The sequence below is a fragment of the Camelus bactrianus genome, chromosome 4 (assembly GCF_048773025.1).
Source record: "Camelus bactrianus isolate YW-2024 breed Bactrian camel chromosome 4, ASM4877302v1, whole genome shotgun sequence".
Lineage (NCBI taxonomy): Eukaryota > Metazoa > Chordata > Mammalia > Artiodactyla > Camelidae > Camelus > Camelus bactrianus.
Genome location: NC_133542.1, coordinates 22,163,834 through 22,179,362, shown reverse-complemented (window position 1 = coordinate 22,179,362; position 15,529 = coordinate 22,163,834). Strand labels below are relative to the sequence as shown.

General features: G+C 32.3%; 1 protein-coding gene across 13 annotated transcripts in view; it reads left to right on the top strand.

The window, feature by feature from the left end:
* Positions 1-15,529, top strand: part of CCDC171 (coiled-coil domain containing 171) — a 388,533-nt gene that overhangs the window by 46,423 nt on the left and 326,581 nt on the right. For 12 of the 13 annotated variants that reach the window (XM_074361538.1, XM_074361540.1, XM_074361539.1 and 9 more), the window contains 2 exons: positions 11,506-11,598; positions 15,057-15,217. The exons of the other annotated variant lie outside the window; for it this stretch is intronic. In XM_074361538.1, the coding sequence (XP_074217639.1) occupies positions 11,506-11,598; positions 15,057-15,217 (254 nt within the window). The remainder of the gene's footprint in view (positions 1-11,505; positions 11,599-15,056; positions 15,218-15,529) is intronic. 13 annotated transcript variants of the gene reach the window in all.

Below are 15,529 nucleotides of genomic sequence, written 5' to 3'. Positions count from 1 at the left end.
TTATTCAGGATTCAAATCTCAGAAAGAGAACATTTGGTTGAAAGAGATAATTTGCCCCAAATAAATCCCTCTCAATTCTACTAAAATTAAAGCCACTCAAAAGAAATTCTTTTTTAGGAAATTAGGATGCTGGTACCAAAAGGAGGGAAAAGGTTGTTGAGTGGCCAAAAATTACAGTATCTCTAAGATCAGACTTCCAGTGGCACAGAAATGAAAGACCAGTAGTAGACTTGTAGAGCTTGCAGAGTATATATGAAAATTTAGTATATCAAGATATTTTAAATCAGTAAGAATAGGAAAGATTATTCAGTGAATCATGTTAAAATAATTGGTTAAATATTTAGGACAAAATAAAATTAGATTCCTACCTGACATTATATTCTAAAATAAATTCAAGTTGGATTAAAAAGAGTAAAATATTAAAAATAGCAATAAACTAAGAAGAAAATTTGAATTAATTTTTTCTGCTCTCTGAGTGCAGTATGACTTACTAGTAATAAAGCAGAAGAACAAAATTGTAAAGGAATAAATTCATAGCTTTGACTAGGAAAAATTAAAGTCATACATAAGTAAAGCCTCCACTTCTAATAAAATAAAAGGACAACCAAATGAGAAAAATATTTACAGCAAAGGATAAATCTCTCTCTCTCTAAATCCCCTACTATTTGGTAAGAAAAAGCAGAAAGCCTTTATGAAAAAAACCTACCAAGAAAGTCAAAGGAGATATGAAAGAATAATTTCGGATGAATAACAAACATGAAAAATAGTTAACCTCACCATAATGTAAGAAAGACAGTAACACTCATAACAATAGTAAGATTAAAGAAAATGATAGTACCCAGCATTGCTGAGGGTAAAATTGCTGTTAAAAATTCTTGTACCTTGAAAGTGGGGGTGTAACTTTTTAAAACCAGGAAGGAATTCTGATTGGCCACCTTATGGAATCTTTCCTCAGAAAATTATCCTATTCTTCTGGGACTCTCCTCTGCACCACCTCCTCAGTGCTGTCTAGGCACTTGGCACAGCCATCACCCGGGGACTTTTCGTTATCCTCTGTTGGATCTTCTGTTTCTTAGGTCCCTTGCCTCCATTACTTTTGGAGTACATAGTCTAGTAGTTTCTAAAGAAAGGGTGTCTGGGAGCTAAGTTTTATTTGATCTTGCATGTCTGAACACGTTTTTTATCAGTAAAATATTAAGATGGATATAATCTGGCTGAATACAGACTTTTAGATTGGAAGTCTTTCTTTTAGAATTTGAAGGCCTTGCGTCACTGGTTCCCAGACTCTTCTGTTGCCGTTGATTAGCCTGATGTTATTCTTATTTGTATTCCCTTGTTGGTGACCGTTTTCTCACTCTTTTCCTGTCTGAAAGTTTTCCTGGTCCTCTATTCTTTTAAACTTTTTTTCCTCCAGCTTTATTGAGATATAATGGCATATAGCCCTGTATAAGTTTAAGGTGTACAGCATAATGATCTGATATATTTACATATATCATGAAATGATGACCACAATAAGTTTGGTGACTATCCATCATCTCATATAGATACAAATCGAAAGAAACAGAAAAAAAAAATTTCTTTCCTATGATGAGAACTCTTCTGCGTAACTCTCTTAACTTTCATACAGCAGTGCTAATTATATGTAATATGTTGTATATGACATCCCTAGAATTACTTACCTTGTAACTGGAAGTTTGTACTTTGCAACTGCCTTCATCCAAATACCTCTCCCCACCCCCACCTGCCTCTGGTAACCATAAATCTGATCTCTTTTTGTATGAGTGTGTTTTTGAAGTATACTTCACCTACAACACTTGCATTGTGTAGTACCTGTTACACAATGTAGTGATTTGATATTTCTGTACATTTCAAAATGATCACCATAAATCTGGTTATGATTTGTTATCATACAAATATATTACATAGTTATTGGCTATGTTCCCCACACTGTACATTTCATACCTGTGACTCATTTATTTTGCAACTCGAAGTTTGTCCCTCAGTCTCCTTCACCTGTTTATTCCCCTCCCACTGCCTCCTCTCTGGCAACTACCTGTTTGGTCTCTCTATCTATAACTCTGTTTTTGTTATGTTGTGTTTATTCATTTATTTTCTAGATTCCAAATATAAGTGAAATGATAAAATATTTGTCTTTCTCTATCTGAGTTATTTCACTTGGCGTAAAACTGTCCAGGTCCATCCATGTTGTTGGAAATGGCAAGATTTCATTTTTTTTTTTTATGGATGACTAATACTGCATTGTATATATATACCACATCTTTATCCATTCATCTGTTGGTGGGCACTAAGATTGCTTCCATAGCTTCGCTGTTGTAAGTAATGCTGCAATGGACTTAGGGGTGCATATATCTTTCTTAACTAGTGTTTTTGTTTTATTTGGAGAAGTACTCAAGAATGGAGTTGCTGGATCATATGGTCGTTCTATTTTTAATTTTTTGAGGAATCACCATTCTATTTTCCATAGTGGCTACATCAATTTTTATTCCCACCAGTGTTGCATGAGGGTTCCCTTTTCTTATTTTTCACTTTTTTTAATGGAAAACTTTGAACATTAAAAAAACTAGACAGCATAGTATAATGAACCTAACGTATCCATCACCAGCTTCAACAATTATTCATTTATAGGCAATCTGGTATCATTTACACCCCTACTCACTTTTCTTCTTCCCATATTATATTGAAACAAATCCCAGGCATCATGTTATTTTAACCATAAATATTTAATTGTGTTTTGTGAAAAATAAAGGGTCTTTTATTTAGAACCATATTATCAATATCAAACCTAAATAAACAGTAATTACTTAATATAATCAAATATCCAGGCATTTTTCACATTTCAAATTGCTCCATATATGGCATAAATGTGTGTTTGAATCAGAATCCCTATTAGGTCTACAAATTGTAATTAACTGATGTCTCTTAAGTCTCTCAATCTATCCATTCTCTATCTATAGCTTTCTTTTCCCTTTGTATTTGTGAAGATGCCAAGCTATTACTGCTGTAGAATTTCCACTGACAATAAAATTTCAGAACATCAAAGATAAGCAGTGTTTCTTAGTATAGGTTTTTTGGTATTCAATGTGCAGGGCATTTGGTGACTATTTTAGTTAGGGGACTCATGTCCTTTATTTTGTGTAATTCTCTCATATTATTTCTTCATAATTTCCTCTTTAGGGTTTTTTCCACTTTCTATTTTTTAGGCTTTTAATTATTTAATTGTCTGACCAACTGGATTGTCTTTTGCTTTTCTTACCTTTCTGTTGTCTTTCTCTTTGTCTTTTTGTTGTTGCTTTGTGGGAGATTTATTTGACTTTTCTAATCTTCTAATTGAATATTTTCTATTCTCTTTTTAGTTTCTGAGGGCTCTTGTTCTCTGTACCATTTTTGTAGCATCCTGTTCTTATATTGTGACTACTGTATTCATTTGTTTATTTGGAAAATATTTATAGTGAGTGTCAGGCACACTTTTGGGTATTTGAGGCAAACAGTGAATAAAACAAAGCATCTTCTCTTTTGAAATTGATACTCGGTCAGGGAGACTCATACATTAAATTAAACAGAACATGATAAGCCCTATGAAGAGGAATAAAGCAGATGAGGGTTATAATAAATAATGGAATGGGATGGTTACCCCCTTATGTTAGTGGTCAAGGTAGGCTGACTTGATAAGATGACATTTGAGCAGAGACTTTAAGGAAGAAAGGCTGAGCCATATGGCTAACTGTAAGAAGAGATTCTAGGTAGAAGGAATAGAAAGTACAAAGGCTGTGAGATGTGATTGTGCTTGGAAAGTTTGGGAAATAGCAGGTAGTCCATTGTGACTGAAATGGAATGAGCAAGAGAAAGCCTAGTAGGATACAGAGAATGGTAGGCAGATTTTATAGAACCCCGAAAGTCTTTTGTAGTTCATTGTAAGAGCTTTGGCTTTCTTTCTGAGGTGGAAAGCCATTGGAAGGTTTTGAGAAGAGAAGTGATATGCCCGCTCTGATTTGTTTTAACTGTACACCAGAAATGGACACAACATTGTAAACTGACTATAACTCAATAAAATAAAAAAATAAAAAAGGATCATTTTTTATACTTATTGGAAAACACATTGTAAGAGGCCATTTAGGAGACTGTTAAAGTGGTCTAGATGAGAGATTATGGTGTTTTAAACCAAGTTAGTGGTAGAGGAGATGGTCAGATTTGTATGTATTTTGGAAGATAGAATCAGCTGAATTTTCAGATTTATTGGACCTGCCTTGTGAGAGGAAAATAAAGGAGTAGAGAATAATACTAAAGATTTTGTCTTGAGATATGGGGGATGACATTGCCATTTATTCATCGGCAAAGAATGCAAGTGGGGTAGATTTGGGAGAGATGAGGAGTTTGGTTTTAGATACTTTAAATTTCATATGCCTATTAGACATCCATGTGGAGATGTTGAGTAGCACTTAAATATGAGTATTGGTCTTGGGAAGCCTTACTGTCAAGTGATAAGGAGATGTGCCAAATACTTTATTGGAAAATGTTGGAATGCTACAATCTATAGGTCTTTTCCATTAATTTCCATGAACTTTTCCATTAATTTCCATTAACTATGTCTCTCCTCTTCTTCCTTCCCTCTCAGCCCTAAGCAACCATTAATCTACTTTTGCGTCTATATATTTGCCTATTCAGGACATTTCATATTAATGGGATCATGCAATATTGGATCTTTTGTGATTGACTCTTTTCACCTCGCAAGATGTTTTCAGAATTCATCCATGTTGTATCGTCTGTCAGTACTCCATTCCTCTTTATTACTGAATAATCTTTCAGTGTATTATATACCACATTTTGTGTATCCACTCATCAATTGATAGACAGCTGTTTTCACTTTTTGGCTGTTATGAATAATGACTCTATGAACGTTTGTGTACAAGTTTTCTTGTGGACATGTTTATAGTTCTACCTAGGAGTGGAGTTGCTGAGTCACATGATAACTGTATGTTTAACTTTAGACTGTTATGCACAGTGGTGGCACAGTTTTATATTCCCACAATTCTAACCAGCAATGTATGATGGTTCCAATTTCTCTAGATCCTCACCATCACTTGTTACTATCAGTCTTTTTAATGACAGCTTGTATAGTGGGTGTATAATGGTATCTCATTGTGGTTTTGCTTTGTATTTCTCTGATGACCAATGATGTTGAGTATCATTTCATATGCTTACTGACCATTTGTATATCATTGGAGAAATATTTATTCTGATCCATTTTGCATTTTTAATGGGTTATTTGTACTATATAATTATAAGATGTTAATAGTAGGGAGAATGGAGTGTGGAATATATAGAAACTCTTAATGATAATGACAAATATGAACTTGGCAAAGATAAAATTACTCTTACCACGCATGGTCTAATTTTATATAAGTTTAGAGAAAAAATTAAAAAATGAGATTATATTCTAAATATTTTTAGCTTTTTTGTCACTTGTGCTGAACATTTTTCAGGTCAGAAAATTTAGGAATATATCATTATATTTTATTTTATCATTTTTAATATTATATGGTTTGTGGACAGCTGATTAAAAAGGATTAGAATAGAGTTAAAGTTCTGAATATACTTAGAATTAAAAAAATCATTCGGAAGCCACTTTAGGATGCTATAAAATTCTATGATCATCACTGAAAACATTTTAATTGCCTTAGAGATGTGAAGTACTAGGTAACAGTAATTTTCGTTGATAAAATTCTTGGTAAGCCAAATTTGACTCAAGTGAGGAAATGTCTAACGCCTAAACTTTAGGATTTGTTTTTGGACAACTCAGTATTGATTATTTTTCTTATAAAATACTCACCTGCTCTAATTTCTTTTTTTATTGATGTTGTAAATATGACATTGTTTTAGACTAGTTTTACTTGTGGGTTTTTTTTAGCTACTCCATAAATACTTTTGATTATGCCACGTCTCTGCTTTTGGAGAATCTGAAGGTAGTCCAGATAGTCTCTATTTTTATTTTATTTATAAGAATTTTATAAGTGGACAAATATAGTCCTGTGACTTATCTATAATTCTTCATATTTAGACACGTTAAAAATTTTTGCTTTGTGTTTAAGTGAATGTGTTTGTATTGGCTATTTGACCAGAGGATGACATAATTGAAGGAGAAGTTAAATTTCTAGAGAGCAGTTTATTGCCACTTTTACATTCATTTGTGGAGACATTAACTACTAGTAATTTTCAGTAGTTAAATAATCATCAGTGGTATTTTTTTAAAAGGAGTAATATAAGATGAAATAATAGAGAGGAAAATTGTTGAAATTTTAATTTAATAGAACACATTGTTTAATGTCAGTAATATAAGACTAAAGCAATGAATATAATAGACACTTAGCCTGATTAATGTTTTAAATTTTAGTGAAGCTTTAACAATTATGTTTCATGAAAAGGCAATTTCTTTATGTGCCTGGTCCCCAAAAGTTTATATGTGTGTGTGTGTGTGTGTGTATGTGTATATATATATAAATTTAAAAAATCTGATAAACTATAGACCATTGTGTAGCTTAATCATTTTAACATGGATCAATGGTTTCTTAGATTAAAAAAAAAAAAACAAAACAAACTCCCAATCCAATTTTCTAAATGTGGTGCTGGATACCACAGAACCAAGGGAAAAGTGAACTGTAAAAGAAATATCCATGGCTTTTATAAACCTCTTTACAACTAGGGGAGGTTTTTGTTTTGTTTTGTTATGTTTTGTTTTTATCATGGGAAATAAGCTTAACTCAATAAGAAAAGAGAAAAGAGAAGATGCAAACCTAATTCTGAGAGAACTGAAGAATTTCATGAAGATTACAGTGGGAGAAAACAGTCTTTGCAAATAAATTCTGAATTGCGTCTGTCAGTCTTATTCTATATTATAACAACATAAAGAAAGGTAGAATGTAGCCTTTTTCTCTACACGTATACTACGTTTAAGTGAAAAGGGGAAGACAAATGAATCTCACCTCTCACATTGTCCATGAAGCAACCTCTTATGAGTCATCTTTATAAAGCCATCGTGTGTTTGTAGGAATGGTTTTTAAACAGCTATTTGTGTTGATTATCAACTGTAAAGTAGATATATAATGAAATCACCTGTGTTACACAATTATGCTTATAAGTATTATATATTTTTGTATTTATGTTCAAGTGGATTTTAAAATTGGAAGTTTATTCAAATATTTGTTAAATACTGAACTTTTTGTTGCCAGAAAAGGTAAAGATGATTTTAAAGATGCTAAATTAATTTATTATCATGCTAATCAGAATTTGTGGTCTGTAAATTCTTCTCCTGAAATTTCCTATTTTCATTGTCTGTGGTTTCTTTTATTATACCTTGAAAGTATAATATATAATGTGTAATCTTTTTTCCCTCACTAAACTCTTTTACAGGCTGAGTGAAATACTTAATTTTTCAATCCTTGTGAATAAAAGAAGTTTCTTTGTTCTCCAGTTTATTCCTATAATCATCTCATTGCCTTTTTATGTCCATCCTGAATTTGTTAAGCCTTCGATTATTGCTATATTCAGTGACTAATTTTGAGGTTCCTGAAACTGCAGAGTTAATCATGGTCAAGGTGATGGGTACATAGAGCTCTGAATATTTGTACATTTGGATATTTCTTGGTACTGCTGTTTTATTTTAAAGTGAGGACTGCTTTAAGTGAGCCTGTTCATATAAGATAATCAAAAGGATCCTGGAAAACAGTTATGATTGGGCTATTAATAAAACAGTTAAAAATAAATAGTAATTTGTAGCAGAGAAATAAAAGGAGCATCAGTTAGAGACAGATAAGTTTTCATCTACGACACAGGTTGTTTTCCTTTTTTTCTGGCACATGGTAGGTACTCTTTAAATATTCTGTTTTCCTTTTTGGTGGACCTACATAGTAGAGTAAATATCAGTGAGATGATCATGGAAAGATGCAAGCATGTTCATTTGTTTTTGATAAGCTTGTGTTTTAATAAAGTGATGTGCACTTAATGAGATTGAGAATAACTATAACATGTTTGGATTTTTGTGAGGGTAGAATTTAGTGGATCAGTGTTCCTTGATCAGAAGATCAGCTGTTCACTTTTACACAGCAGTTCCCATGTTACAAGTCACAAAAGCAGCATTAATTCTGCCTCTGACTAGAGCTGTTTTTCTTATATAGTGTACTGGCTACATGTGATGTAAGAGACCTACTTAAAACCCCCAGATATTCAGATAAGAATGCCTTATAAAGATTTAAAATATTATGTACTATGTTGTATTGGCTTGTTTTGTAAAATGTACCATATTATTGAGTCAAATGACAAAATACATATGACACTTCTTTGAAAACTGTAGAATATTAGTATTCAATTTTAGGATTTATGTCGTCAATGACATTAACATAAGTACTGTACACTCATGCAAATGTGACACTTAGCAATGTAAGTGCTTACTTTAAAAAATAAAGAGCCCACGTTAAAGGTCAGACTAATTAATAATACTACTTTTCAAGTTCTTTGATTAGAACAAGGATGATAAATAGGAAAGGACTTATATGATGTTCTTAGTTATGACTCCTCAACATATGACTTAAGTATTGTGATATTATGGTGCTTCTGTTTTTCAAATACTGAGATTTTGACTCTCTAAGATTTCTTTCTTAGTAATAAAAAATACTTTGAGATCTTCCGATTAAGGGCTCCAAGTATGGTAACCATTCTTTTCTCCCTACCCCCACATAAGTAAGGAATAGGTATTGTAGTTAATTGTTAACACACGTATAATATATTATTTACAGCCGTTAAAATATAATAAAATATACTTACCACTAAAATAACCATTATAGAATTAATCAGTCTATGATGACTCAGTCCTTTAGAATCATCTTTTTGAAGATAGATTATTACTATATTGGTTACTTGTAAGAGTATTCATTAATTGGAAATATCAGGTGATAAAATCTGGAAAAATAGTTAAACAACCACTTTCTGTTTACCCAGCTGTCGACATTCTGGGGTAAACTTTGTGCAGCTGTTTTGGAAACAGTACTATGTAACACATACTGGAAATCTCTAATTAGTATGTACTTACGTGGTATTTCCTCCCCTATTTTTCCTGATGTCCATTTTAGTGGGGTGAATTTTATATATTGAAGTTTTTCTGTATGACTAATTCTTTAAGTTCACATATATCCTTTAAGCTGGGTGTATTCTGTTTGAGGAGGAAAGGATGTAATAGGAACTGTTTTTTGCCCAGTCTTTCAGCAGATTCATTGTGCACATATGTTTTCATAACTTTTGTGAAACTTTTGGCCCTGAAAGTTATAGGAGCAAATGTGGTGTGGAGAACAAATGTGGTCTGGATTTGTTTGGTTAGTTCTGCTGCTCAATTGGAGTTGGCAGCTCATGCCTGTGTTATCATAAAATAACATCTACCAAAGGGTTGGACAGGAGACAGCCATCTCTATGTTACCTTCTTCAAAGAATGAAAACTCATTTTTCTTATCTAATTGGGCTTATTGTGGTTTAATGAGATATAAATCATAAAATAAAAAAAAATTAGGTACAACGAACACAGAATTTACTGGAATAAAAATCTCTTGGCAGTGTATTGCAGTAGGAAAGGACATGACAACCAGCTAATAAATGATAAAAAAATGTGATCGTTTTGTGTTACATAAAGCACACTGATGTTCATAGTATTGGGGAACAGACAGCATATTGTATAATCCTTGTATTATAGACAAACTTGTATCTAGTTAAATTGGCTGGTGGTATATATGGATTTGTGTTGGATTTTGTATTTTAATATGGATTCTGTTATACTTTCTGCTCTTGCTTTGTAGATTACATTAGGATTGGATACTAATGAGAGACAGATTATGGTTGTTGTACTAGTTCTCGTAGATAGTATATTGGAGAAAAATATTTGTGAACAGCAAGTTGGTGTTCCTCTGTCACCCTCTGCTGGATGTAAGAATTAATTCACCAGACTAGAAGATGAAAAACAAAATTTATTAGGAGGGCTTTAGTTTAATTATTTCCATCAGCAAAACCTACTCTTGGAAGAAATTTGTTTAAAGAGTTGAAAATTTTTTTGTTGTCCTTACTGATTAATTGATCATTTTAGTATCAATAAACAGTTTATAGATTTGTTTTCTTCTGGACGTTTCATTTAAAACCAGAAAGTGTGAAAATAAAGATGTGATCTCTGGTTTATTATTTCAACCCATTTGGTTTTGGTTTAGGCAGATAAAACAAAACATTTGCTTGATTTTTGTAGTGAAAATCAGATAATTAATATGACAACATATACATGAAAAATGAAAAGAAGACTTGAATTGTTCATTTTTTTATTACAGAATCACTGAATATTCTTTATTTTAATAAGATATAATGCTTATTTTGATAAACTTATGCAAATAATTTTTGGAATCTGAAAGAGTATATTAACATTGTTAGACTGGTTTTTCTATTTGCCCTTTATTAGCTTTTTGCTTGTTTTGATCCTTTATTCTCAAGGTCTATGGGTTATTTCCTTGACAATGGTTAGACTTCTTCTGGCCTGTAGAACCTAACAGAAGTGTTTTGAGTACTGAGCAAGTTGACTTTAGTTCTTCAAGGACAGAAATTTCATCTTGTGTTGTTACAGTAATTTTTTCCCTCCACTAGTGTTGGCCCTACCTAGGGTAATACTCATTTTAATCTGGCTAACCATAAGGATTTTTCTGTTTTAGTACATACCATGCTTTCTCCCTGTAGCCAAGGGGGATCCCTTGTTCTAAGGACTAAAGTCAGCATTTAGAGGAACTTTTTGACAGAAATCAAGAAGCTTTACTTAGGTGGCTGTGACTTCTTTGAAATGTTATTGATTCTTTAGATTTTTTTTCTTCTTCTTCTTAACAGAGGCCCTGAGGATTGAATCCAGGACTTCATGCATGCCAAACACCCACTCTACCAACTGAGCTATACCCCTCACCCCCATGTCCTTGGTTCTTACACTTAGGGATTCTTTTTATTTTTTATTGAGATATACTTCACTATCATAAAATTCACCCTTTTAAAGTGTACCATTCAAGGATGTGAAACCATTGCCATTATTTAATTTCAGAACATTCTCATAACCCCAGTAAGAAACCTTATGCCCATTAGCAGTCAGTGCTTATTCCTCCATTCTGCCCCTGGCTACCGGCAGTCACTAATACACTTTCTGTGTCTGTGAATTTACAAGACTCACCAAATTATACACTTTCAACATATGTAATTTATTACATGCAAATTATACCTTAATAAAAAAGAAAGAGAAAGCAAGCTTGGGAGCATTCTTCCCAAGCATGATTTTTACATGGTTTTTTACATGATTTTTAAAATATAACTTTTATGCTTCTGCAGATAAAAAAATGAGGCTACAGTGATATGAAGTGTTCATTACAATAGTGATCTATACCCAATTTAAATATCAATGCTTATGAGTTTAAACTTCTAATTTGTTTTCAGGCAACTACACTAAGAGTGAGGAAATTAGAAGAAAATATTGAAGCAGAAAGGGCAGCACATTTGGAATCAAAATTTAATTCTGAAATTATTCAGGTAAAATGAAAATACATTTTTTTGTATGAATTTTATTAAGCTAGAAAAAACAGGATTATGTTCAGAGAACTAAGGTGTGCATTTAGAATAGGTAGCATATTGTTAAGACATGCGTTATTCTGTTTAAAGAAATAGCTGAGGGTAGTCTTTACTCTGTTAGAGAGGACCTGCCCCATTACACCCCAGGGCCGAATCACCCACTGCATGTTCTTATGAAGGTTTATATTGTCTGTGGTGGTTTTTGTGCTACACTGGCATAGTGGACTAGTTGTGACAGAGACCTCATGACCTGCGAGTACAAAATGTTTGCCATCTGGCCCATTTCAGGAAGATTTGCTGATCAGAGTGTTCTTTTTTAGCAACATCCATAGGATGAACTTCTTTCTGAAAACTTTTAAAAAATATGCACCTTCACTGATTAAGTGTATATCCTGTGCATATCACCTGTCGCCATATTAAGAGCTGAAAGTATGAAGATGAATGAGCTCAAACTGGGACTTAAACATTCTATTACCAGAGATTCTGTGTACCTATATATAGATATAGTTAGAAATAGGAAATACTAAATACTGTGGGAGCGTAATAAGGAGAAGGATTAATCTGTGAGGGGAAGTAAATGAAGGCATCCTGAGGAAAGTGTCCTTTTCCCTAGGTCTTAGAGAAAGAGAAGGAATTTGCAAAAGAAGCAAAGGCATTTTAACTGGGGGTTGGCAAACTACTACCATGGACCAAGCCTTTGTTGTAAAGAGTTTTACATAAAGTTCCAAAGTCCAAATTCCATACTTAAATTTGAGTATTTTAAAAAGACTCAGACTTTTCTGCTATATTAAAATTTAATTAGTAGAATTTTCAAATTTTACCTTGTTATTTAAACAGGTCTTAATATAGGATACAACAGTCTGCAAGAATTTTGTAATACAGTATTTTCAGTTTTATCTTTAATGAAATGCCTTTTACCTACATAATTCTCAGACCCATGTATTTGAGTGCATCTATATGTAAAGCAAACTTGTTTAAGTTAAGCTTTTTTTTTCTTTGTTTTAAAATGGCATTAATAAGCAGTAAAGCTGAAGTTTTAAATTCATGAAAGAAGTAGAATTCAAAATTTAAGTTTTTCATTGTAGTTATATGACTGAGAATATATAGTTAGTAGCTATAAAATGAAAATTATTGCATGTATATTTTTTGCTCATATAATTAAAAATTAATGTTTGATACTCAATTTAGTGCTGTAACTTAGAAAAAAGCAAAAGTGTGTATTTGAGTCATATATCTATAAATACTGACAAGTATTTTCAATGACATACACCTAGTAAAATTCAGTATCAGACTAGTTTAAAAGCAAATGAGACTAGTAAATAGTTGTAATCACCATTTTATCATAAACTGTAGTTAAAAATATGTTTGAAATATTCTGTTATTAAATTTGTTTGGATGCGTCATAAAAATGAGAAAATAGATTCAAGAGAGTTGACTCAGAATTGATTATTTTAAGTCTGCTTTTCTTTCAGTTGGATTGGTTTATCGTTTGTGATTGAGTTTGCATATTTTCTGAAAGAAAATAGCAATGTAGATAGAAGAAAATGTTTCCTAGCTTTATTATTTTACTTGTGAGCATTGGGTTTAGACAAAACAACAAAGAAAAATAAAATTTAAAAGACCAATTTTGAAAATTTACAAAGTTGTATCCACATATCTGTTCTACTTCTTGACTTTAGTGAAAGAGAATAAATTATTAGTTATATTATTTCAATTATTATCTCAATGTCTCAATTACTCCACAATATGTTTGGATAATTAGAGATAGTAATTCTGGTGATTTGTTATTTGTATAGATTAATTTATTGAAACATTTTCTATTTCCTAGGCTGCATTTTTTGGTGAGTTCATTTTTCCTAACTCAGGTTATCTTTTCTATACCTGGGAGGCTGTGTCACACAGTGTTCATAGCATTTCTCTGATTTCATGGCCATTTGGGTCTGCCTCTGTGACAGGAAGCACTCGTCCTTTTCTAACAAATGCTAAGACTGTGTATTTTCACGATGAGTGTGTATATCTTGAGCACCAGCTCATTGCATGGCACATATCAAGTGCCTAATGATATTTACCTAAACACTTATTAAATAATTATTTTATATTTATATCAAATATTAAATGCATATTAATATTAAATACACATTGTCTCACTAGGTCTTTGTAGCAACCCTGTAGACAGTCTGTATATTATTATTGTTGTTGTTATTATTTATTATTTACCGATGAAGAGCCTTAGGCTCTGGGAGTTTAATATGTCTAAGGGCACTTAAGTTAATTTGAAGAATTGTGACTCAAACCTGAGTCTTATGGTTCCAAAGCCCATTTTCTATCTAGTGTAAAGCATTTTTTTCCAACCCCCATCTTCTTTTGAACTTTAACAAACTTATTTTTATTTTTAACTTAATTTTCTGAAAAGATAAAATATTCACATACTTCAAAAATCCAAACAAAAGCAAGCAGTTGAAAACTCTTACTTTCACTCTTGTCCCTATCGTTATTCTACTCTCTTGCCTGTACATATCCTTATGTTTTCCACTTGTTTACCCAAAGTATAGCATACTGTATACAGTGATCTGGACTTTGCTCTTTTCAGTATATATTGACACTACATGGAGGCCCACATAGAGAACTTACTTTTTGAAAGTTGTTTTGTAGCCTTTTTACATCTGCAAATTATTCTTTTATGGGAACGCACTTTGTTTATCTACTATTGGCATGTACAGGGAATCTGGTTTTTAAAATGTCTCATTGTGTAAAGTTTCCAGTTTATGCAGAAGTAGAGAGAACAGTGAAATGAACTACCCGTATACCCCTCACTCAGCTTCAAGACTTAACCTCAGGCCAATTGTGTGTTATCTATTAATCCTCTTCTAGTCTCCTACGCCCAAATTATTTTGAAGCAAATTCCAAATATCATATTATTACACCCATAAATATTTTAGTCAAATAGTATTATTTGATAATAAACATTTTAACTTTTTACAGTGAAAAATCTCTAGGAATAAAAAGATCTTTTAACTTTCTTAAGCTTATGAAGATGTTCATATAATAATGTTTCTCAAAAGAGGGGAAGGATACTTCCCTTTAGTTCTCAAAAACCACTTAACTTATTATGTTTATGAAAGAAATGTTCAAATGGGTTAGCAGGTCAAAATTAGGCACTTTGGTAGGACAGATGATGTTGCATCAGTCTGTCCTTTTTCATAGCGTACTTGAGTCTTCCACTCTTCCTCCCTTCCATTAATCATGTTGAGGAAGGGAATAGACTGCTTTTTGTTTATTTTCCTTTTTTAAACCAAAAACAGAAAGAAAAACTTGTTTGGATGAATGATAATCTGCTGTTTGATAAAGTACTGTACTCAGTTTGAGGCTGATGCTAGTATTTCTTCACTCCCTTTAATTGCTTTTCTGTCATCTGGTAGTTACGGATTCGAGACCTTGAAGGAGCTTTGCAGGTAGAAAAGGCCAGCCAAGCAGAAGCTGTTGCTGATTTGGAAATGATCAAGAATGAATTCAAAGAAGTTGAAAGTGCCTATGAGCGAGAAAAGCACAATGCACAAGAGAGCTTTACAAAACTAAATTTGTAAGTGTTTTACTGTAAAATTCTCTAAATTAATATTAAGACTTTATGAAACCTACATAAGTATAAATGTGTAGTACCAGGTACATGTGGAAACACTCTGCTGGATTTTGAAGTATCATGGCTATTCCACAGAGTCTCAGAAATGCAGTAATACTTTCTTACACTAGAAATTAACTATATTAATGTGTTTTACATTATAGTTACTGATGTAATACAGTATCTTTAAAGACTCTGACTTCTATGCCATTAAAATGGTCTATGTGGAGATGGCTAATGTTTGCGAATGTCTCAAACTGCAGAAATAATACAAGG